The sequence below is a fragment of the Athalia rosae genome, chromosome 2, assembly GCF_917208135.1.
Source record: "Athalia rosae chromosome 2, iyAthRosa1.1, whole genome shotgun sequence".
Classification (NCBI taxonomy): Eukaryota; Metazoa; Arthropoda; class Insecta; order Hymenoptera; family Athaliidae; genus Athalia; species Athalia rosae.
Genome location: NC_064027.1, coordinates 2386980 through 2411345, shown reverse-complemented (window position 1 = coordinate 2411345; position 24366 = coordinate 2386980). Strand labels below are relative to the sequence as shown.

The window sequence follows — 24366 nt, the reverse complement described above, 5'->3', positions numbered from 1 at the left end:
TCGCTAACTGGTAATTATTGTGAACTGTCGGCACGTAATTAAGCCCGAGTAGACGCGCGTGTATCGGGTACCGTAGCGTGGCGGCGACAACCTCGCGGACGATATCGTCGTCGTCGCCGCCGTCGTCGCCGTTGCGGAGTCATTAATGATTCAGAGCGGTTTCATCCGGGGCAAAGGATCCACCCGACCAAAGAGAGATGTGCCTCCAGCGGCGCGCACACCGCCAGATATAAACGCGCGTACAATACCCGCGGTACAGCCGCACCTTCCAGCAGTAAGCGCATCGGAGTACAGGTACCCCAGAAGTGCCGCGCTAACGGCTGCCTACGTGCTGTATTCGGCCTACCGAACGAACACACCTACCCACCCACCCACCACGCTCCGGCCGAACCGAAACCCGCAGCAAAGCAGAAATGGGAGCATTTCGAATCCGCCGCTAAACTGTTTAGCCACGAATTAGCATTAACAAACCATACGGACGATTACCTACCGACCACCGCCGCCACCGCTATATAACGACCCACGACGACATCCCGCTACCCCTCACCGTCATCTCTACTCCCCCCTCATCTTTCCATGGTTAACTTCACCGTCGACTGATGACCCGATGGGAATTGCCCTAGGTCGCTGAGAGAACGTACACGTATAAGGTTGTGCATCTCTCGGCGTGTGTCGTCGAGCTTTCGAAAGCCACCCCCTCGGGGATCGACTCGAAATTCTTTTGCTTTATACTCATGAATGCTTAGCGGAAACCGCTGCGACGAATGCTCAAGTTTTTGATGAAATTATTCGAAAACATTCGTTAGAATTTTATGCGGTAATTCGGTGGCATGTTGTATGTTCAAATAAATTTGAAAACTTAATAATAAAAGAATGAATTGATGCCTCATTGAATGTGACGAAATTGATGTAAAACGTTTAGAATTTTGTTGGATCAAAAAATGTCCTCCTCTGACGAAAATCGTTGTGCGGCGAGCACTCGAAATTCTGTACCATTTTGAGACCTCGTATATGTATGAAAAAAAAAAAACGCGATCCGGAAGTGCCGGTGAAATAAAAATCCGGCAAACCCCGAAAGTTAGATAATATAGACGTCGTTGTTTTTTTTTTTTTTTCGTAAATTCAGGAACGCGTTATAATCCTCGTGTAATATTTTAACCATTTGACGCATAAATAAAAGAGCCGCACGCGCGATTACGTCGGTTATAAAAAGTTTTCCTTTTATTTTAATAATTCCGCGTGCGGGGCCCGGTTAGCGGCGAACTTTTTTCAACGGCGTTAAGGGAGCGCCGGCGACCGGTGAAACACGGCGGGGCGGTACGGCGGGAGGGAAGGAGTTTCGCGAAAATTTGGCGAGTGTACACCAGCCCCTACACCTTTGGCAAACGTTCCAAAGAATCTTCCGACGTCTTTGTTACGGCGTGGCGAGCACCACGGTTGGCAGGTCCGAAGACAAAAGTAAACTTGTTGAAAGATTGCAGAGTCAAGTGTTTGGTTTAATTTGCGTTCGTTAACATTTTAATTAGGAGACCGAGGGATAGTTAAAAGGTCGTTTACGACGCCGGTTTCCCTTTCCTTTCCTTATTTTCCCGCGTGTACCCGTAGCGTAGGAGGACGTTGCCGCTGCCGCTGCTGCTGCCGCCGCTGAATTCGTTTGCGTTCGCTATACTATACGCGCGGCCTTAATTAGGAAACGCGTATTCGCCCGCGACTCGTTCATTCATCGGGTCGCTTGTCCGTTTCGCCTTTTCACCCCGCGTCCCATTCCACGACTGGAGGCTCGAAATAACTTTAAATGTTCTATCGTTTAATTCGGCCGCTGAGTGCATTTAATTAATCTCATTATTCCGAGGGCCTGAACTCCACCAGCTCTCTCGCCCCCTTCCGGTGAGAACGTGTCATTTTATCTGAATCTTTTTCATGCCTTTCATTTCACTTTTTTCATTTTTCTTATTCTTTATTTTTTGGTTTTTCCGTTAAACGTACACCGGAGTAAAACCCGGAAGTATATACGTGTGTGCGACGACCATATAGCTGAACGGGAAAAAAAAAAAAAAAAAAGAAAAAACTGGTTTTTTTTTCTCCGCTCTTTTGAAATTCAGTTTTACGCCACGTCACTCACCAGATATTATACTAGACGTGGGTATAACTATAGTACAGCCGTGTACTGCCGTAAATCGGAAATACGTGAATACGAAAACCTCGTTTCCAAACATTCGTTTTGTTTTATTTATTTGATTCTTTTTTTTCATACCGCGGTTATATCTATAATATATGCGATGAGCGAAATACGTTCGGGGAGAGAGAACCAAAAAAAAAAATTGAAAAATTGATCATATATATAATCGAGGGATAATCCCCGGTAAATGATTTACGAGTACATCAGGTTATAAACTAATCTATGAGATATTAAAAAATCTCCCACTACGATAAGTTCGCGTCGAAACGATTGTCGGGTTTCGAAAGATGGTGAGATTTTAATAAACTCTCTTACCCCTGTTGCTCGGTCGCCCCTTAATACCTAGAGCGCGGGGTTCGCTCGCAATAGGAGGAAAATACCCGAGAGGTCGATGGGTCCCTAGCCCTCTTCGACCCGGATGGAATTTAATAAAGTTTTACTACAGAACTAGGATCTTCCCAAAGGGTTATCTCGACAATGTGGACAGTAGGTACGCTGCGGAGGAAGAAGGTAGGTAGGTAGGTGTCTCTTGATGGTTCAGCTGCATCGGCGTCGCGGTGACTGAAAAGCACCGTCGCACGCCCCTCACCGTCTACGCTACGTATAGACGCGGGTACACGTTGCCTACCTATACCGGCGTAGTAATCTTTCAACGGATTCTGGAAAACGAGGCAAACAAACGAAGCGAGACGTGCCCGGAGTACGACGTACCTGGCCAAGGAGAAGTAGACGACGCCGAGGCGGTGGGGAACGCGAAGAGACCGAAACGAGGATCATCGGACACCTGCAGCCCAACGAAGCACCGGAGTGGAAAGGTGTTTCTTCCTTTTTCCTTTTTTTTTTTTTCTCTCCACTCCTTCTTTCTACGTTCGTTTTATTTTTTCCACAACTTTTTCAAAGGCTTGGTGGGTCCCTTGTACCCCCCCCCCCCTTCCCTCCCCCCGCTCCTCGTCGCCCCGCACTTCGTCAGCCTTCGATTAGAGCGCTGATGACCGTCGTAACCCTATACGCCCTGTATTATCTTAGACCGGCATCCCAACGAATACCTGATGAAAAAATTATTAAAAGATAGCTAGGTAGAACCTTCCGAGGGTTGGGTTGGGTCCAAACATCGCGCAAAGGTCGATGCTAGCCACATGTCGATTTTCGGAATAGGATATCGCGTGAACTATATTTTTCAACTTTCCTTCTCAGAACTCGATCCTCCGACGCTGCAACGCAACCTACGCCAAAGTAGGACCCGTGGTGGGATTACAATTTACGAATTTTTATGGCTACTACATATGTTATACCTGTATGGATCCCATTCTCGTTAAAGCTCCCATTTCTGGACGACTGTTCGAAGTATGGGATAAAAAGTCAAGGCTTTATAATTAACGCAATATAGCTCGGGACGATTGCAAAAATTTGACATTCGGATATTATTTTTATTTTATTTCATTTTATTTTTGTCTCGCCACAGCCCGTTCGAATTCACCGTTAAGTCGCATCGCGACAATTTCCACTCCCCGCGTAACAGTCATTCTTCCGCGAAATAAGAGCAATGTAGCCGTACCGAGAAGTCCTCGATTCCGAACTGTATAGATTCATAATCGACTTTCTAATTGACAATTAATCCCGCAACGGATTCCAAAAATCGCACTCCTCCGATCTCGACGACCCCGAGGTTTCGACGTGCGCGATTCGTCGACGACGCCGATATTTCCAGGAGTTTTAAATGGCGGGTTGGCAAAAAATAGCGTACGTGCGCGAGAGCACCAAAAACCCTGCGGACCGCATCTCTCCGGTCCAGATGCCGGTGGAGGAAAAAAGGAATTACGAGAAGAAAAAAAAAGAAAAAGCGAAAAAATATGCTCGCACGACGCGGTGCACGGTAAGCGGCGAAATAATTTCAGGTTTGGAAAATGGAAGCCTAAGAGTCTCCGTCGAGCTCCGACACAGCAAAAGCAAAAGCAACAGCAGCGGCAGCGGCAGCAGCAGCAGACAAAACAGTTGGCCCCTGGCCGAAAAGTGAACCACCTGCCACCTTCGTAGGGTTCCGAAGGGTCGTAGTGGGGAGGGATTTTTGAGGGGACGACGATCACCGCCTGCCCGCCAGCCAACCTATACACGAATTTTTACTACAGTATAGTATTTAACGTACAGAAAACGGTGCACACACGCCGTCTATCTATACGGGTATATGTATAGGTACGTTTCCACACGTGTTTGCCCGATGGCTGCACGCTAGGTGAAAAAAGAAGCGTTTCTGGCGTCGTGAAAGGGAAGAGGGGAAACGCGTCAGGGCTGAGAGAAGTAAGGGGGGAAGATCGGTGGCGGTTGCTTTTCTATCCGGTGGGGAATCGAGGATAGAAGGAGGGGGTTGTTGGGGGCGTAGTAGGGGGTTGTGGACTACGGTAGTGGGGGTAGATCGGCTGGCTTACGCGTCTCTCTGTTCAGTTAGCGAGCGACCGTTGAAAAGTCCGCTCGCAACTTTTCGCCTCGTGGTGAGAAACTTTCTTCCTCGCTTCAGAACTTGGGATTATATATCGCATTAATATACTACCTTCGATGGTACGATAATAGTAGTGTTGCAATAAGGAAGAATCGACGAACGAGCAAAAAACAATTGTTTACGTGTGTATTTAACTAGATTTAATTAATATCAATTAAGTCGAAAGAAAACAGAGTGGATGTTGTCGTCGCTCGCTTGTTCTTCACGAGGAGAGAGCAAAGGCTGTGCAAATAGAGTACAACTAATAACCGATTAATTATTTAATTATACAATTATTTATTTCACCGAACTCTTTTACAAGTTATTTGTTTTTCGTTTACATCGTTTTGTTTTTCTATCCAGTTTTTTGACAGTTTGAACAGTTTGTTTGTTTTCATCTGTACTCTGGTGACCGGATGTGATCCGCAGACCCAGAGTTGCGGCTGTTCAAGAAAAAAAAAAAAAAAGAAAGGAGCAAAGGTGAAACGATCTTAAAAGATTACCCTGGGATTACGTATAATACGACGTCACCTTTGTGCCGAAGTGTGGTTTGTTAATTTATTCGTTGGAAAAATAAATTAAATAAAAAAAAAAAAAAAAACAACTCGTTTTGTGAATCATCTCGTTTCGATCAGATCGTCGAAACTTCATTTCTACTTCTTTGGAATATCCGTGCAGACGTTGCAACTGCAGCGTGCGCCCCGTACGTAAGGACAGATCACGAGTCTTGTTGTAAGGGTGAAAAAACAAAAAAAAATTCTTGGGGTGAAAATTTGCTGCACGATTCGAAATGCATCGATGAAATGAATGGTGGAAAATTGTGAACGATGTGGTTTACGCCCTGTCGTAGGTAGACGTGCAACGCGAGTTTTTTTCGTCGAAAGTGCAGGTGGTTTTAATGCGTGGAAAGTATAATCAGCTGGTTATTTCTAATTTTTGTTGTTCTTGTGTAAAAGTGAAAATGATAAACTTAAGGTGATGATCCGAGTGAGAAATTTCATTCGAGGACTTTGATTTCCAAAACTGTTAGAATTGTACAGATCCAACGATCGAAGAGTCTTTGAATCGTTCGAACGATTAAAGGAAACAATTCCTTTCGTAATTAAAAAACAATTACTTCATTATGGATGGGATTAGCAGTTTTCAACGAAGGAAAACCGTCTTCACGGTTCTCCTCGTCCTGTCAGGTGAGTCGTCGTCCATTGGCGCGAAATTTGAAACATCACTTTCCCAGCGAATCTGCAAACTTCGCGAAAGTCGCATTTTTCACGTGTAAAAAATGCGAAAAAATTTTTCAGCCATTTCTGCATTACAACAGTCGAGCGCTAGCGAGAATAAATTCTTATGGTCGCGCAGCTTCGATTTAATTGCCACACAGACGCCGAACTTTCTATAATTCTTTGCGGTTTATCATCGCAACGATTTAATACGAAAACTTTGTGTTGCAATTTCGAACAGAATTCTGTTTCCACTTCGGTGAGAATCGATCAATCACATCGCCCGCGCGGATTTCGGGGCGGTTGATGATCCGGAAGAAATTATTCGGACTTGAAAAGAAGGGCGCTGATATCGAATCGACGATTCGTTGCAGCCGTTGATTCGTTGGATTAAGTTCCTATGGGTTGTTAATTTTCGTCGGTACCCCATGCCACATTATGACGGGCTTTGTTACCACTTTGTTAGCAATGGCGGGGGTGACTGTGGTCAGCGACTCTGTACACGTATACGTATACCCATGTATCCAACAAACTGGGCAGATGTCCCTTTTGCGGGAGCCTGCCGCTCGGATCGTTCCTCGTGTCCCAAGGGTGGAAAACTCCCGCACGACCCTCAAAACGTTTCGCCAACTTTCGAATTCTCCCCGTACACGATATATACCGCGTAATAAATCAGCTGCAACAAACCCCCTAATAGAGCGAAAATTCGTTTGCGATCGAAGCGTAATTCTTACGTACGTTTCTATCGATTTAGGGAAATCCGTCTGTAATCAGAAATATTTTTCTCTTTTTTTTCGCCTATCTTGCGTTCGCGACGTACGCGTACTTCGTGAATTAATAATCTCCGAAATGACCGCCGATCGGGTAAGACGGATAATTCCGTCACGTGTTCCGACATTCTAGCTTTCTACCGAAGAAACTCGGTAACAAGAAAACATATGATCCAGCGATTGTTTTCTCCCGATTAATCGAACAGCCTATCGTTCCGGTCGGTTTGATTTCCACGGATCGGTAATTTTTGCCGATTTCCACGGAGAGCAGATTGGAGAAGAGAAAAAAGAAACGCGGAGCCGGCAGCTGCTTCGAAGATGTTCCCCGTGGGTTCCTTTACACTCGTCTCGAGTTTTGCGAATAATTTTCTCGTGCAGGTAGAAAAGCCGCGTGGAGTAGGGAACGGCGGGGCAGGTGGGTGGGTGAGAGCGATTTATAGGGGGAAGTGGCCTAGCCTCCTGTTTCCTTTTTTTTTTCCCTGAACTCGTCCTTTTCTTTTCTGCAGTTATATACGCCCAGCTAATTCTTTTCAATTGTATTATTAATGCGAGCAATGTATTGTACGGTGAACCGGGAGGGGGGAGGCACCAGTATATCACCGATTCTTTGAAATTTTTTCCTCACGCGCGGTTCGTTCGTTAAATTCAGGCCGCGAACGTGTGTTATATTTTCATCGTCGGAAGGCGTCGGTGTAAAATTTATTTCGTCTCTCCTAGTCGCGTAATTCGTACCGCTACTTCTCCTACTTCTTTCTCTCTCTCTATCCGTACACACCTCCGCCATTCCGCGTTACCGACTAGCAGAAGCATATTATGACTCAGAGATGCTCGCACCCAGGATGCCGATACGGCGAGAACTTTATAATACGGCTCTCGAATTTCTACCTGGCATTCAGAATTCTCTCCTCCTATTTTTTTCGTTTTTTTTTTTTTTTTTCTTTGGATCGGAGATCTACAGCTGCACTCCCACGCGCTTAGAGCGAATCACTATTTCCTCTTTCGCGTTGAATTCTCTTTTCTTTTTTTCTTTTTTTTTCTACCCCCTCTTCTCTCCTCTTCGCAAACGTTCGCTGAAAAGCATAACAGGTGGAGCTCGAATTAACGAAGGAGGATCGTTTCCCGCTAACGTGCAACGTACAAGTTATCCGCAATATACGCGCGTAACATTATGCGTAAATATATATGTATATATGTATATGCAGTTACGTAGATGTGTACGGTCTATGCTTGTATATTTGCAAGCTAAGAATCTAATTTCACGCTATGTGCTGTCCCGGCAGATTTTCTGGTTGTAAGAACGCTGGGAGGTACCCTATACCGTCAATTTTACGATTTCTCTTCCTACACTGCACTGCACTCAGCTCCTAATCGCCTCTGGAATTGCAATCTGGCGTCAAACGAGCCAAATCTGCATAGAGAACAACGTTCGCTCGGGTTCCGAGTTCCGCTATACGTATAGCGCGTGCAGCAGTCAGCAGCTAGAACCGGAGCCAGGAAAGCGAAATCCGATACAAACCAACGACTCCGACATAACTAAATTGAACGGAAAAATATCACGGCAAATTATTGCTAACAACCTACTTCGGTTAGATTCCCCTACTGCGGGCTGCACTTCTGCTAATAGCGTTAAAAAAATGTCCTTTTTACTCTCTTTCGTCTCTTTTTTTTTTTTTTTTCTCCAAAAATATACGAATTAAAACCGGATTTCCTGCATATAACCTATGTCATGTATATGTATAACTCTGTACATGAATGATCAGAGTTTAATGCGTAGATGTTGTAATTCGCTCACCTGCGGAATGGTTGTATTAATTTTTTTTCCCCCCAACATTTTTATTCTTCATTTCGTTATCATCGGCGCGAAATAATTTCACGTGTGTACCGCTACGTACACATACCTATGTACATACATCGGGTACTCGAATACGGTCGTAATATCCACTCGAAGATTTACCGCTAGATTGAACACGTTGTGCGAAATAAATTCTAACAGAGTTCATCGTACACGCACTGACAATGAGCCGCTGCTGCTGTTAGCGGTGTTAACGTGGAATACGACGACGTTCGTCGCGTAGTAAAATTGCTTTCACCTCAGAGACACCGTGTATCTGGCGTTCATCGTTTGAAAATCATTAGCTCGGTCGGTGTGTTATGACAGAATTAGATGGCGTAAAAGCCAAGTTGTATTCCAAAAATAATCCGTCGAAAGCTAATAGATAGCGTAAAAACAAGTGAAAGAGGTCGATCGCATAAGAGAACGTAGGTGGGGTGTACGAATATAAGTGACGTAACGATCGAGTCCCACGAATAACAAAATTTCGAGGACGTCGCTAATGAGCCGAGCGAGGCGTTTTATTAATAAATCCTCCAAAGAATTTTATTTCGTAAATTCTTTCGACTTTATTTAAATACAACGACACATACTCCCATGGGTTGGAAAGTATATAAAGAGTTTCGAAAGCGTCGTAACTCTTGCATACGGAATAACCCGGCACCGCGTGAATTTATTTTTTCGAAACCTACGTGACAATTTGCTGCTTGAAAGAAGTAGATAAAAAAAAAAAATACTTCCGGTCTGAGAACCGCGGTAGCAGAAGCGACGAGTCGCGCCATCTGACGGGTCCGATTCGAACCCACCGAACGTTTTCATCCCTTAGGATAATCCACCCTCGTCTCGTCTAGACGCGCGAATATGAATTCGCGTATTCTCGAGGATTTATACAAAAAAAAAAAAACGCTAGCAAACTTGGATGTACTGTACAATGCAGTTATGCAAGTGGTACAGTTATACGTATGTACCGCAATCAACATATTGCAAAAGTTAAAACCAATGTTATTACCGACGTGGTGTATACGGTTTGCCATCGATGTCGACCCGGTGAATTAGTTATGTTATTTCCGACGCTGTCAATTCAGTCGATATTTTTCTGGAATTTATATGCCGCACGTATACGTACAAATGCATCGTACCTACATCGTAACGTTCGACGTCATTCGGGCATCGATGCAAAGTACTTATTTTATTTTTTTCTCCTCTTTATTGTATTTTAGAGCGCATATACCTGTTCTAAGGAGTTACGTTCAGCTGCTGTCGGCCTTGTGTTACTTGCGCGCGGCTATTGCGCTTTTATAATCCTCTCACTACAGAGCCGACGTTCGCGTTATATGGTTCACTAAATTATTCGCGATGTAGAAAATGGGAGAACCAAAAGAAAAAAAAAAAAAAAAAAACCCGGAGAAACAAAATAGACTTTAATCACATTTCACAGACCACTATCAGTACTCGCTATTTTTTTTTATCTACATCCTGCATCCGTTTTGGAAACAGATGATGTTAGACCGTTGAAAAAAAAAAAGAAAAATTCGTAAGTTTGAAACGATTAGAAACAGAGTGGCTACGCGCGTTTCATCATAACGCAGACTCGGTATGTGTGGATTTCACCTTGAGTTTTAACCAGAATCACGATTCTCGGATGTTGTACACCGTGTGTAATACTCGCGGCTCGTGAGTATGACGAGTCGGTAATTATTCCTGAAGAGTTATACAGGTTGGCCGCACACACCGACGAACGACGTTCGTGACATCAGCTCAAAAGAATTTTCGCTCTTTCTTCAACAGCCGCGATCGTCGTCGACGGACGATGAGTTCCTCCTTACTCAACTATAGCCATTGTTTGATATAAACTCCGACGATAACCGTGCGTCCGACGAGGAATCTCGAGAGCCCATCAAATCGAAGGTTCCGATCAATTATAGTCGATCGCGGCGACTCGACGCGATAGACGAATCGAATATAATGACTCTTCGTTTATTTCTTACTCGAAGGCAAAGACGGAAACGATCATTAGCTGGAATCCGAAGGAATTAAAAATCCGTGAAATGAGGATCCCGCGGTACGTACGAACTTGGCGTCGGTATTAGCAGGCACACCTTTTACCTCGTAGTTGAATATAACATGATCACCAGACGGCCCGGATTCTCACGGGTGTCGGAAAGCTGCCCTCGTTGCTGCACGTCGCGGTCCGGAGACTCAAACTCGGGCTGGTGGGAACCTATCAAGAGAAGTTGGAATAGTTTCGGAGCTTCTTAAAGGGACGACGAAGAAGGACGTAGAATAGATTATACGGCGTGAGACGCCCCCGAGAGATTTCGCACCCCTGCCGCCGGTACACCGTACACGGGTATTCGTATACAGAAGGACGCACAAAAGACGTCGCGTACTCCCCGACGCCCATCTTGCACCGGAAGCAATCCTCGTCAGCTTCGGGCTTACAAGTCCGCAGCCGCAACGCGCTCGCCTCTTAGAAACATTATACCTCGGGTTCTAAACCCGCTGGCTATACGACTCACGTATACACAGGCATATTTATCGTCGTTCGTATGTCCTACTACTACTACGTGCGTGTATATACGTGCATGGGAAATAAGAAATATGTTACAGTTTAATCGATACCCTGTCTTTATTTATAGAACCGTCATCTCGGCGACGTTGCGTATGAGGTGTATTGTGTTCACTGCGCGAAGAAAGCAAAAAAACACAAAAAAAAAAAAAAAAAAAGGGAGTCAATATTTTATCGTACGAATGAAGTCACTCTGTACACACGGTTGAGCTATGAAATTTATGCTTTTCGTAACCTCGAGCGATTAAGAAGATACTTTTTTTTCCTATCGAGATACCGACGACGGTCGTATTTCAGACGGACAACTGCAACCGCACTTCGTGGAATATAACGGACCGACTGACGGATATACGTATACTGTGGAATGTTTTTGAAATACGTGTAATTGCAGAGCTCTTGGGAAATCCGGCAGTTGATGGATAGAGTTTCACTTTAGTATCCGCTAAATTCAGTCGGACAGTCCCGAGACCGCTTCGGCTAATCCTCTGAATTATTAGACGCGTATCTTATTTAGAGTTCGAAAGGTTTCGCCGTGACGTAGTCTGGACGGCTACTACTACTCCGTGCAGAATTAAATAGCTCAAAAAGAGACGATCTCGCTGGTACTTAACTTGTAACGTGTTCGCCGATTATCGGGGTTTATCGAACGTTCGCCGTGGATCATGAGAACCTGCAGGTGTGCAATCAGCGACTTATAATGATGTTTTGGTCGTGATTATTTATTTATTTTTTTAGTTTTTTGCGCTTTTTGCGGTGGCCCCGGATCGACCGACGATGAGTCGCGTTAAAACTGGGGGATAGGAATGGTGATTATAATGATGAAAATCGAATCGTCGGTCAAGCCACCTGTGACCAGTCCCGAGCTCTGCAGCGGAGCGTATCATTAAGAAAAGGAGTTCTCACAGTCGGGTGACGACCGGCTTCCGGCGAACGATTCTGGCTTGAGAACCTCAAGGGGGGAGATCCCACAGCGATCGTAAATTACGACGATGCCGATTTTACCGTATGTAACAAACGAGAGACTAGTGTGCGAGAGAGAAAATATGTGGCGTGTATAGTGTATGAGAGAATATACGCACTCTTTGTAATAATAACGTAGGAAACAGTCAATGGCCTCTCCTCTCTCTTTCTCTCTCTCTCTCTCTCTCTCCGAAAACTGAGAAAGGCATCCAACGTTTACTGTTAAATGACCCGATGGCCGACCCACATTCTGCGGATGCGACACGTACGTCAGAGTTTACACTTGTATAACGTGTATAAGAAACCTGCAACTCTGCACCTCGGAAGCCCGAGGGCGATTCGAGATCATAGTCGATGGAACGGGACATCGAAAACTCGTCCGAGTCAAACCTTCGGTAGATTCAACCTCGAGTTTACAGCGATGATTTTTTACTAGTTGGAAAATTCATTCTACGCGATATACCGAATCCCGTTGCGAATCACATCGATATTTTACCGCTCTAGGCAGATTGGGCGAAACACATTGTCAAGTACTGCTAAGTTTTGACCGAATTAACAGACCTCTGGATTAATTGAAAACACACCAAACTGAATTAGGAGTTCTCTAACTACACGAAGAGAGTACGACTACGAGGGATTGTTTAGTGCCAGTTTACCCTCCCGGACAATGTTGTTTGCCGTCTTCATAGCGTAGACTAATTCTCGGACAACTATGCACGATATACATGTATATATATATCGAGTTCGGAAAGTTATTCTCATGTTGCGATACCCCCGTTTAAATAATTCTACTACCTATGTACGCATCGATGACCCGAATTAAACCTGAAATGTCGCCTTATGTTTCAGTGCTGACGCACGCTTTGGCAGCGGACGAGAATCAACTGGACACTCAGGAAGGAGCGACGGTATACTTACAGTGTCGTTTCCCCCCTCCGAGTCAAAAAGCGACGTATTTTTGGCTACGGCACGCGCACGACCAGCACGACAACGTTGCCGTGGGTGAAAATTCGTTAGCAACCGATTACGAACTGTTCGACAAGCCCGAGGAGGGCAAATACGACCTCAAGATAACGAACGTTTCCTACGAACGTGACAACGGGAAGTTCGAGTGTCGCGTAAAACTCGGAGGTTCCGGTACCGACCTGCACTACGAGATCACGACTCTGACGGTTCTCAGGGCGCCCGGGCCTCCCACGATCTCTCCAACCTCGACACCGGCAACGGAAGGAAAGCGTCTGGAACTTCAGTGCAACACGAAGGGCGGCAGTCCCGAACCGCAAGTGACGTGGTACCGCGGCGGAAGTTCGACACCGCTTCACGAGGGTCGGACGTTCGCAGTTACGCCGTCGAAGGAGGACGACCGCGCGAATTACCGCTGCGTCGTCTGGAACCGAGCGATGCCAAAGGGTCAAACTTTGGACGCCACGGTAACCCTGAACGTCAATTACTACCCCAGGGTAACGGTGGGACCCGAAAATCCGCTGAAGGTCGAAGCGAACGTAACGGCGACTCTGGTCTGCACGGTGGACTCGAAACCGAGCGTCGGTTCCGTCAGATGGATGCGAGACGGAAGTTTCATAGCTACCGCGTTCCGACACGCCATACCAAAGGTGACTCTTCAGGACGCCGGAACGTACACCTGCCACGCGGACAACGGGCTCGAACGAAAGGGCGAGAGATCACTGACTCTCGACGTTCTCTACCCGCCGACGGTTACCATCGAAGGGCCTTCCATTCGCGAAGCTCAAGTCGAGGACACGCTCACCGTGCACTGCAACGTCACCGCGAATCCGCCGCCGTCCAGCATCGAGTGGTCGAGGGAAGGTCGTCCGGAATTTCGCCAGTCGGGAAACATACTCCGACTTTCCAGAGTGACCGCCGACCACGCGGGAAATTACACCTGCCGAGCCGTCAACACCATTCATCCGACCGGCGCTGAATCCAGGGAGCATTTCGCCTCGGCGTCCGTCATAATTCGCGTGCGACACATGCCGGGCCCGGCGAGAGTCACTCCCGACTCACCGGTAGCAGCCGAAGGCTCCAGGGTGATTCTCACCTGCATGGCCATACCCGCCGGATGGCCGGAGTCGACGTACAAGTGGTGGAAAGAGGGGGAAAACACGCGGGGTGTTTCCGGCGAATTTTTCGGATCCAAGTACGTCATCGATTCGGTGCACCTCGGCAGCGAGGGAACTTACAAGTGTCTCGCTATGAACGAGATCGGGAACGGAGAACCCGCCTCCGTGAAACTCACCGTACATCAACCGCCGAAATTCACCATCAAACTGCAGCCCCACGTGACGAGGAAGTAAGTAGAATAAAAATTGGGAAATATTTCTTCCGCGCGCAGGTCAACGTGTTCAGCAGCGATTCTAAATCTTTACTTTCATTGCAGAGTGGGTGAATCGTCGTTCAAAGCTACGTGCACGGCCCAAGGTAAACCGAAGCCGATAGTCCGTTGGCTGAAGGACGACGAAGAACTGACCGCGGGAGCCGGACTTTACGAAGTCAGCACGGAGTCGACGGAAATCAGGAGTAACGTGACGTCGGTTCAATCGACATTGGGTTTCGTCGGTCGTTCCCGTCCCCAGAGCGACGAGATAATACCCGGTGACCGCGGCAAGTACACTTGCGTATTCGAGAACGACGTCAAGAAAGTAGAATCCACGATGATGCTGAAGGTCGAGCACGCTCCAATCGCGGTTCATCAGCACGGCAAGGTTGCCTACAACTTGAAACAGACCGCCGAAATAGCGTGCAAAGTCCAAGCCTGGCCCAAACCGGAATTCCAATGGAGTTTCGGTACGAACACCGCGCCCCTACAGATGTCGAGCGACGGCCACTACGACATCTCGACCACGTCCGATAACTACGACGTTTACACGTCGATCCTCAAAATGCCGGACATCAGGGAGCGCGACTACGGCGAGTACAGTTGTCGCGTTGCCAATGGATTGGGAACCATTACCTCCACTATTCGTCTTCAACCGAAAGGAGCTCCCGAGAAACCGACGAACATAAAAGCCATCGACATGGGTCCCTCCCACGTCGCTCTCCTCTGGGATCCAGGCTTCGACGGTGGATTGCCGAACACCAAGTATTTCGTTTCTTACCGGAGAGCAGCCGGCGGCGATGAAGTAGTCGCACCCGACTGCGCCGCGCCGAGGGGACCAGCCGGACAGTGGCTGGAATTCGACTGCCGCAGTTCGAATCCTTGCAACGTCACCAGTCTCGATCAGCACCAAACTTACTCGTTCAAGGTCAAGGCCTACAACACCAAAGGACACAGCGACTACTCGGATGACGTGAGCGCTACCACGGCGGTGGCGAAGATTCCCGCGCCTCAAAGGGTCAGCTACGACCCCGAAGCCGGATCTCTGGCCATCAACGTCGGACCGACTTGTCTGGCGCTCGTAGCCGCGGTCGAAAAATCTGAGGGATCCGACAACACTTGGAGACTGGTCGACGTCTGGCAACTCGAGGTGCTCGGAAGTGTCGCGACGCAAAGAGAGGGCAGCTTGGATCTGGAGACCAGCAATCCGGAGCCTCGCATCAGGGTGAGATTGTGCCTGAAGGCCGATCACCAGAAATGCGGAGAGTACACCGACGCGGAAAGTGAGTAGTGGATCGTTGAAGGGACACTCGCGATATTCACCTGCGCAACCGTGCCTAACAAAAAAATTTCGACTTTCAGTTGGTCCGTCTTACATCGCTCAGTCCGGTGCCCTGGCAACGCCGACTTTGATCGCTCTGGTCGTCAGCGGTGCCGTTTTCCTGTTATTCGCAGCTCTTCTCTTGCTGTTTTGTAGATGCCGGAGAAAGCACGCTGCAAAGGCTAAGGATTACGAGATGGACTCCAACGCGTAAGTCTTCTTTTTCCGTATTTTTCTCTTTTGAAATCATTGGCGTTGTTCGTGTAAAATTTCTGCGTGAGAGACGACATCGAAGAAGATGAAAAAAATTCGCTCAATCGAGCGTGCGAATTCGGCAACAAAGCGAAAATTGAATTTTGTAATCTCGGTTGATTAGGTGAATAATTCAGTTCCATAGACCTCGTGTTCACTCCGTCAGTCTTACGTTTCGTGAAATGTATGTGTATACTTTATATCCGCCTGCCTTCGCTGCGAAGACATAAGCCTTAGATGTAACGGCGAACGCGATTGCCTCGGGAGTTTTCTCTTTCGTTAAATTTTTGATGTCCTTCATTTTATTTTTCGTTCCTCGAAATTGAAGTATAACAAATCGCCTAGGTGCCTCACTGTACCTTCGCGATGATTAATTCATCAACAATCTCTGCCGATTCGACGGAAAGTGGTAACTTATCTTCTCGCGGTAACGGAACTTGCCATTTCCCTGAGAAATTACCGCGCTGAAAGAACCCCGTGGATATTCGAATTCAGAACCGAAAGGAATAAAATGAAAGTAAAAAAGAGAACGAGTAAAAAATGCATCCGATCCAACTCTGTCTTTCGTATAAAGAACAGAGGAAAAATCGTTCGCTAAAACGGGACTAGTTTCATTTGTCATCCTCCCCGTTCACCCCTACCGCGCCAAACTCCTTCCGCTTCTGGTTTCCTTCTCTTTGAGACTAGCGCTCCGATGGGATAGATTTCTTCGGTTCCGGATTCAAATTCAAATTCAAATCATCTCACCACTGTCGCTCCTCGGTGCAGCAATCAACGCAACCACCGAACGGTGAAACGCGCCCATTTCTGACTGCAATCGAGCGAACTGTGCGCTCTACTTAAATTCAAAACACGTCGATGAATCGCTGCGGTAAACCTGTGGCGGTATAGCTGCATCGGAGTGCACGCGCACACCGTACTATAGAATCTAAGTATCGCCTCGCGAAGAGTTGCGCGATATCCTAGTTATCCATTAAAGGGCGGTGACATCAATTTCATGGGTCAGCTACGCCGTCGCTCTTCTTGTTCGTCATTTTGTATCGATATTAGATGGGCGGTGTGTAGTACATAACGCGCGTCGCGTACAGTCATCCATTTATACCCATATACACGTAGCGTACGTACGTACAACGTCGCGACGCCCTAGTTTGTTTTACCTGCACAAACCAGCCGCGGCTTTGGTTGGCGAAGGACTAGGTGGATCGTTTAATCAGTGAGGCGTCCAGGCGGCAGCTGCCACCGGCACACACACACATATGTATACATTGAATCCGCGCACTAAACTACAGTCGACTATTTTGTCATGAATAAAGGAGATTGGGTTCTTCCGGTTTCTCTTTCAGCGACACACGTGCTGCACGTATAGGATACACAGAAAAAAAAATAAAAATAAATAAACCCATTCGCACGAACGTGAACTCTCCGCGAGTCTGTAACTCGCCTGAAAAATTCGACGGTCGTATAACTTACTGACCAATCGTTTTAACCCGCGCGAATGTTTTACGGTTGAACACTGGTATTAGGAACGTTACCTACGTCTGGAAAAATATATATATATGTGCGAACGCCAATCCTTCGGTAGCTACTTAACGTAAATAAAGATGTAAACTCGGCCAGGGTAAGAGAAAAACGTATAAAGCAAACTCGGAAGCTTTTTTTCAAAGTTGGACGGATACCTGAGGCTAAAGTTTACGAGTCCGTTTTAGTACGGCTATACGGACTTGCACGGCTTAACTTTCGACTCTCTCAGGTATAACGTCATACCTACGTACGACGTACCGCGGTTGTGTGTATGTATAGAAATTTATGTATACCCATACATCGGGTGGACTCGATGGAATAATCAAATTACAAAGAGCCTCCCAATGTTCTTATCAGATTCGCGCCGCACGCGGCGAACAAATAATTCTCTTTAATCAAATGAACAGGTATTCAGAGCTTCACGAACGTTTCTTTCTTATCGTTTCAGGGTAAGGCCCAGTCTCGTCGCTGGAAATGGTCAGCAAACTCAAGCACCGCCCCCCTATTACGCTGAAAACAAAGCTCTCGAACACAGTCTGGACCTCGCCTTGGCCCTCGAAGACCCAAAAAGTCCCGCCTACGCTCAACCGGGTTACGGGTACCACCAACCGAACCACAACATTAACGGTGAGAATGGTAAATATCGATACGAGACTAACATTACTACGCTAATTATACCGACCCACCGTTTGTCGTGCGCTCAATTTACGAACCTTTCCTCCTGCATTTGTCCTCCGATTCTACCGTGAGCAGGCTAAATTTATATGTTATCGTGCATACAACGATGGAAATTCGGTGACATCGGTCGGGGATGCGAACCTGACGACACGCGTTCCCGTTAAAAGTATTAGCTCTAATCGCGAGCTAACTGCTATCGATTTCCCTAGAGTAACGGAAAAAGACAAAAAAAAAAGAAAAGAAAAAAAAAAGGTAGAGCTGTGCGGTCAACGTTACTCGTACTTGGTTGCGTCGACCGATAATTCACCCCTCGAAAAGACCGCATTGGGTTCGCGTACAAGGACGTGATGAAAAATTTATGGTAGAGAAAAGTTGCTGATAAGTCTCGTACGTAAACGCTTCGAATGTTTTATCGTGTCAGTCGATTCAAATGTATTTAGGGATGTAGCGATTACGAAAAAAATCATAGAAGAAAATTTCTGATGAAATATAAGTTTGAGATTAGTTTGAAGTGGGGCTTGAAATATGGCATTCCGTTTTGAGCCGTTTCTAATAATCCTAATAATTCCCACTAACCGGAGATACCCCACCACCGTGGAGGTCATGGAACACCGGTGGTAATAATGGAGTATTTATCAATCCTCAGGTGTTAACATGGGCTACATGGACAACAGCTACTCTAATTCGAATAATGGAGGATCAGTCAATTCCCAAGACTCCCTGTGGCAGATGAAACTCGCCGCTGCTAATGGTGGCAATCCGCCCTACGACCCAATGCAGCATGGAGGATATGGAGCGGCGGATCCGGACTACGCTACTTACCCTCACTTAACGCAACACGAAGATTACAGGGAAAGCTATAACCCCAGCCGCCAGGAATTCTGCCCCGATCCGTACGCCGCGGTTGTCAAATCCAAGAAACATATGGGTAAGCTAGAGATGACGGATATTTCATAAGCTTCCGAACCCCCGAGTCACAATTTTCGCTCTCACTCTAATTTTTGAGTCACTCCGAAATTTCGTAACTCATTCGAATGCTCGAATTCAAATAATTCGAATTTGGAAAATCGTTTTTCGAATGTTTTCGTTAACGTCGATATGTTTTTCTCGTTATTTTCTACAGATTCTCCCTACCACGATGTGTCTGGTCTGCCAGACCCGTACCTCGAGGGTCTCGACGAGGACACGAAACCACCGCAGCACGTATCTCTCTCGTACGACGAGAGTCTAGAGTCCGGTTACTCGACCCCCAACAGCCGCGGACGTAGAGTGATCAGGGAAATAATCGTCTGAGGACAACCTACTGGCCCGCGTAAGCCGCGGACCACCTGGCTATAGCAGCGGGCCCCGCATCCCCATCAGCTCCACCTCCACCCCCAGCAGCAGCAACCCCCGAATCACCACCAGATGGAGATAGTCATCGAGAATCCGTCGGAACACGGGGTGCCCCGTAACCCGCGCGGTATTCCTTCGGCGGAATATTTCGCCAGTTTGGCTAACCAGAGGCTGCAGCTATCCGGGTCCGAGATGACCATCGACTCAACACCGGTGCGTCGTGTTGATCGTTCGGGGCTGTTGGCGATGCCGTCGCCGAATCAACGGCAGCATACAACGAACGGTTGTAACGCGGAGGACGTTGTTCAAAATTCGTGTCTCGGTACGCTTCGACGTATCGATCGTTCGGGTCTTCTCGAACCCGTTTCCGAGGTACCGGATCACATAGCCTACGCGAAATCGAGACTTCTCGACGTAAAACCGATGGCGAACGAAGAACGGCATCTCACCGGAGCCGAAATCGTCCAATCGTCCGACGGTCCCTCGTCCTTGAGCTCGTCCGACGTCACGACGGCTTCTTCCTGCGGTCGTCACACACCTCGCACTATTCAGAACGCAGACTCCCAGTCCGTCCGTTTCTTTCGGAGGGGGAGCTACGACCCCCCGTCTCAAACGCATCAGGACGGCGTGACCGTCGAGAAGTCGAAGGATCATCAGAGTCAAACGGGCGCGGGGTGTTTCGGAACTCTGTCCCGAGTCAAGCAGGGAACTCAGAATCAGGGGGTCGGGGACAACGGCGGCGGCGGGGTCGCGAGAACAAGACCGAAAACTTGCGCCGATTTCGGCAACGGCGCCGGTTTGCACCACGTCGAACAAATGGTGGCGAGGTTCAGTCCCAACAGAACGCCCACGCCGACGGAGGGCGGGATAAACGGATGCGGGGATCGACTCAAGGCAAAACCGGACGGACTCGCGGGACGACTCAGTCCGAGACCGAGAAACGACAGAGTTTCGTCACCCGCGGCTCTTTCGATACCCGATGTTATCGAGGCTCACGAACCACCCCCCTCCTCCAACAACGCGAGGTCCTCTTCGGGAACGGACGACCCGGTGCCGGAAGGAGAACGAGCGGAGGCCGAAGGGTGCGAGCACACGGCTATCGAGAGCCTCGAGGAAGCCAGAGTGTCGTTTAAAACGCCGAAAAAAATGGTGCACAATGATAATATCCAAACGTTAAGAGTTATCATATTGTCAGAGCAATTGTGATCCGACGAACTTCGATTCTAGATCAAATGAATAACTGAATGAACTTTTGAGTAACGAAACGCGCGAGGGATATTAACGCGCGTATGACGAAGTGAAAGTTTACCTGAAAAAAGAAAAAAAGAAAAAAAAAATATCTGAAAAATCTGAAACTAATAATAAATATAAAAAATAATCGACGAACTCATCCGCGAAATTCGGGAATGTGATATTGAACTTTTGGGAAAAAAATAAAGCTGGTGGAGTTGGTTGAAATATACAACGCGACTGAATGTGGTGTAGCACAGTGACGTAGATTTAGACGATCGGTTGAATTACGTTCGATCGATTGTTCACAATATCTATATAGAAATTACGCGAAAGACTGCCAAAGCAGAGACGACACGTTACGTTTCGACGTATTTTACAAATTCGCATTTTTATTTTTTGCTTTTTTTTTTTTCGTTTTGTTTTTTGTTTTTCGTTATCGAAACAAATAATATGGATGATCGGTATTTTGTTGCGGTGCTGACTTCTGATCCGACGATCTTTCATGCTGCCTCCTTTCATTGAACCATCTCATAAAAATCAAATCTGTCGTTTAACGAGGTGAAAAAAGACGTGCCTTTAATCCACGACTGCGTAACGATGCAGCATGTACTTTGTCCAAAGCCTGAATTCGAGCTAGTCGCGGACTAAACGGACCGAAACGTCGTTTCATTAACCGTCGTAAAGTAGCAATTGAATTTTGCTCACACGTAAAACAATTTCTTATCGCGATTTTCCTCGAGAAAATTTCTATTCCCAGTTTTCCATCCTGCCTGATCTAAAGTTCTAGTTCCCACGAAGAGTTCCAAGCGCATTATAATGCGGGTTCTGTAGGGCAGGCGCGTGCCCGTGGGACGCTCCTCCGACTTTCTACATGAAACGTAAGAGTCGCGTTGATGGTTTTAAAGTATAAAACTTTTGTTGACAAAACTGACAGTTTTCCCCAAATAAATTAACCGCGACGATAATAATAAGCGAAAGATAAAGTCAAGTTGAATTTTGGTTGGAGTGGACGAGGTTCTTCGACTCCACCCAAAATTTCAGTTCCTTGTCAAAACTTTCGGTCGTTTTTCTCATGTTTTTCGTCTCAACTTCCGGAAGGAGTGTGACCGAGTAGTCGGAGATATTTTATTTGGAATTCAGCAGCCGCAACGACCCGAGAATCCAGTGTATTTTATACTTTTATATCGTGAGCGAAGAAGCTGTGAGACTCTGATCGCGAGGTTATCAAAAACGAATGATTGTCGTGATCCCGTATAATATACATATACATATTATATATATATATATAGAGAGAAAGAGAGAGAAAGGTGAAGAACGAATGAACGAGAATGTGCATGATTGGAGAAAAAAAAAAAAAAAATTCTATTTATCAATGTGAAGTACGTGATTACGATGTGACTCTAAGCAATATAATGTTTATATCATATATTATTATATAGTATATAAATACTGATGATACATATAAATACGCATACCTATAAATAATAACTTTACGATTATTGTCTATACGATTAAATTTTACGAAGATGAACGAAGTGTTACGAATAACCGCCGCTTGTAATCAAGAGGACAGATGATTATATTGCGATATCAATTCTCTTAGCCTGCAGATCATTAAATAAATCGAGGAGGAAGTATGCATAGATACCAACTACACGAGAGACAGATCATCACGATTATTAACAATATCAAAGGAGAAGAAATAAAGCCCGTAATAACTCAGAGCCGATGCGACAAACCCTCTTTTCGACCCTTGACCTCTGCACTTAAGAAACATTTTCCGAGCCAAAAATGACTCCGAATGCATTTAAGATTGACTAATTATTAATTATCTCTCGAAGTATTCAATGTAAATAATAGTTCGTAAATAACTGATTAAAAGAAAAAAAAGAAAAAAAAAAATTCGGAAAAAAAAAAGAATAAGGTTTAAGGTACTTAATAGTTAAGGCTCAATGTGTTCTTAAAATGTATACTTAATCTAATAGATGATGATCGTTTTTGCCATTGTCCAATTGTGTCTGTCTGTCGTGTAAAAAAAAAAAAAAATTAATTAATTAATTATTACGAGTAAAAATATCTATCTTTTGTCTGTCCGTGTGCCTGATACGCGCGTCGCTCCGGTTCCGAGATTAACGCGTGGCAAATTTTTTCAAAATTTATTCATGAATCTCACATCTGAGTTCTGTTCTCGCTTGTTTTTTCCCCCTCCCCCGGAATGTGACCCGTTTTTTCACGAATATTGCGAGAATTTTTTCAGATCATTTTTTTTTTAATTTATTTGCATGTGAAATTTAGTAATTTAAATATTTTAAACTAGCTTTCATCCTCTGAAAATATGATATCGTAATTTTTTTTTTCTCTCGTCGATCCCTCCGTTTTATCGAACAAATCTCGTTATAAATAATGAACGGGGGTACAAATTGCCGCCGTTATTTATATTAAGACGACGTAAGGAACAAATATAGGGAAACTCGGAATAAGAAAGGTAACTTTTTCGAGCTCGTGATGATCTCATATAATATAAAATGATAATTACCCTAATTCTCGCTTACCTGCGAGAGTCAAATTTTTTATATAATGACGCACGGAGATTGATCTTGTAAATCGCAAACTGACTATACATATATGTATAAATTATATATATATATTACTTACACACCCGTATAGATATATCGTGCGGTAAAGATTATTATTGTTATTATTTTTTCAAACAATTACTAGAAAACAATATTGGCTTAAAATACTTAAAAGAAAAGGGAACGTAGAAAAGAATTATATATAGGCGAAAAAAAAAAAAATAAATAAATAAAAAATGGAGGAAAAATATAAGAGAAAAACTACCTATACAATATTAATTCACGCACATGCATCGTAGTAGCCGTATATTTCGAATTTTTCACGTTCTGTAATATGTCTATTTGAAACACTCTTGTACCTACTATTATCGTAGATATATCCCGATAAGTCGATACCCCATCCGACCCAAGACCAGACCCGATATCCAATGATTCCCACCAAAAGAAAAATATAAAAATAAAACTAATGAAATGAATAAATGAATCTCCCCGTGCATAAGATGATCGTAATAGAGATTTTCAAATTTACCTACGTATATACGCATATTTTATCTACTATTATATAATTGTACACAACACAACAAATATGAGGGGCTGAATTATTGCCGGCGTAAGTCATCCGGTCTAATTAAAATTAAAAATATATTATATATATATACATATAATTTTATCAATTATTACGAAAACGAAAAAGGAGAACCTGTATTATAATAGATATAATTGACCTTAAAACACACAAAAAAAAAAAAAGAAAGGAAAGAATTAAAGTGTAAGTAAATCGTGTGTATACCGTACGAATGCGAAGAAGGAACGAATGAATTGTACTGTAAATCGAATGACTGGATAGGACGATTTAAATATGGTGTACATCTAATTTTATAATTAGCCGAACAACAATCTCTCGTGTAAAAACTTATTTACTCGAAGTATGTATATTATTTATTTAGGTATATTGAGAAATAATACGATGGATTTTAATTATACCAAGCAGATAATTGTAATTCGGGCTATATATGCAGTCGTTTGAAGAAAAAAAAAAAAATACAAGAACTCACTCTGACGAAATTATATTTCTAAATGTTATAGATAAAATTATTCCAACAATTATACGACGAT

The 24366-nt window shown here is 45.2% G+C and overlaps 1 protein-coding gene across 4 annotated transcripts in view; it reads left to right on the top strand.

Annotated features, from left to right (window-relative positions):
• The window catches only part of LOC105691699 (hemicentin-1), a 182544-nt gene extending 158266 nt beyond the window's left edge, over nt 1–24278 (top strand). The window contains exons 1-7 of one of the 4 annotated variants that reach the window (XM_048650460.1): nt 2823–2994; nt 12849–14310; nt 14398–15617; nt 15697–15865; nt 17877–18064; nt 18753–19034; nt 19230–24278. In XM_048650460.1, the coding sequence (XP_048506417.1) occupies nt 13400–14310; nt 14398–15617; nt 15697–15865; nt 17877–18064; nt 18753–19034; nt 19230–19399 (2940 nt within the window). In that variant the 5' untranslated portion in view covers nt 2823–2994; nt 12849–13399 and the 3' untranslated portion in view covers nt 19400–24278. Of the gene's footprint in view, nt 1–2822; nt 2995–4605; nt 5840–12848; nt 14311–14397; nt 15618–15696; nt 15866–17876; nt 18065–18752; nt 19035–19229 lie in introns of those variants that run through there. The other 3 variants (XM_012410373.3, XM_020855658.2, XM_020855657.2) reach the window with 3 other exon arrangements.
• Nucleotides 24279–24366: the final 88 nt, after the last annotated feature.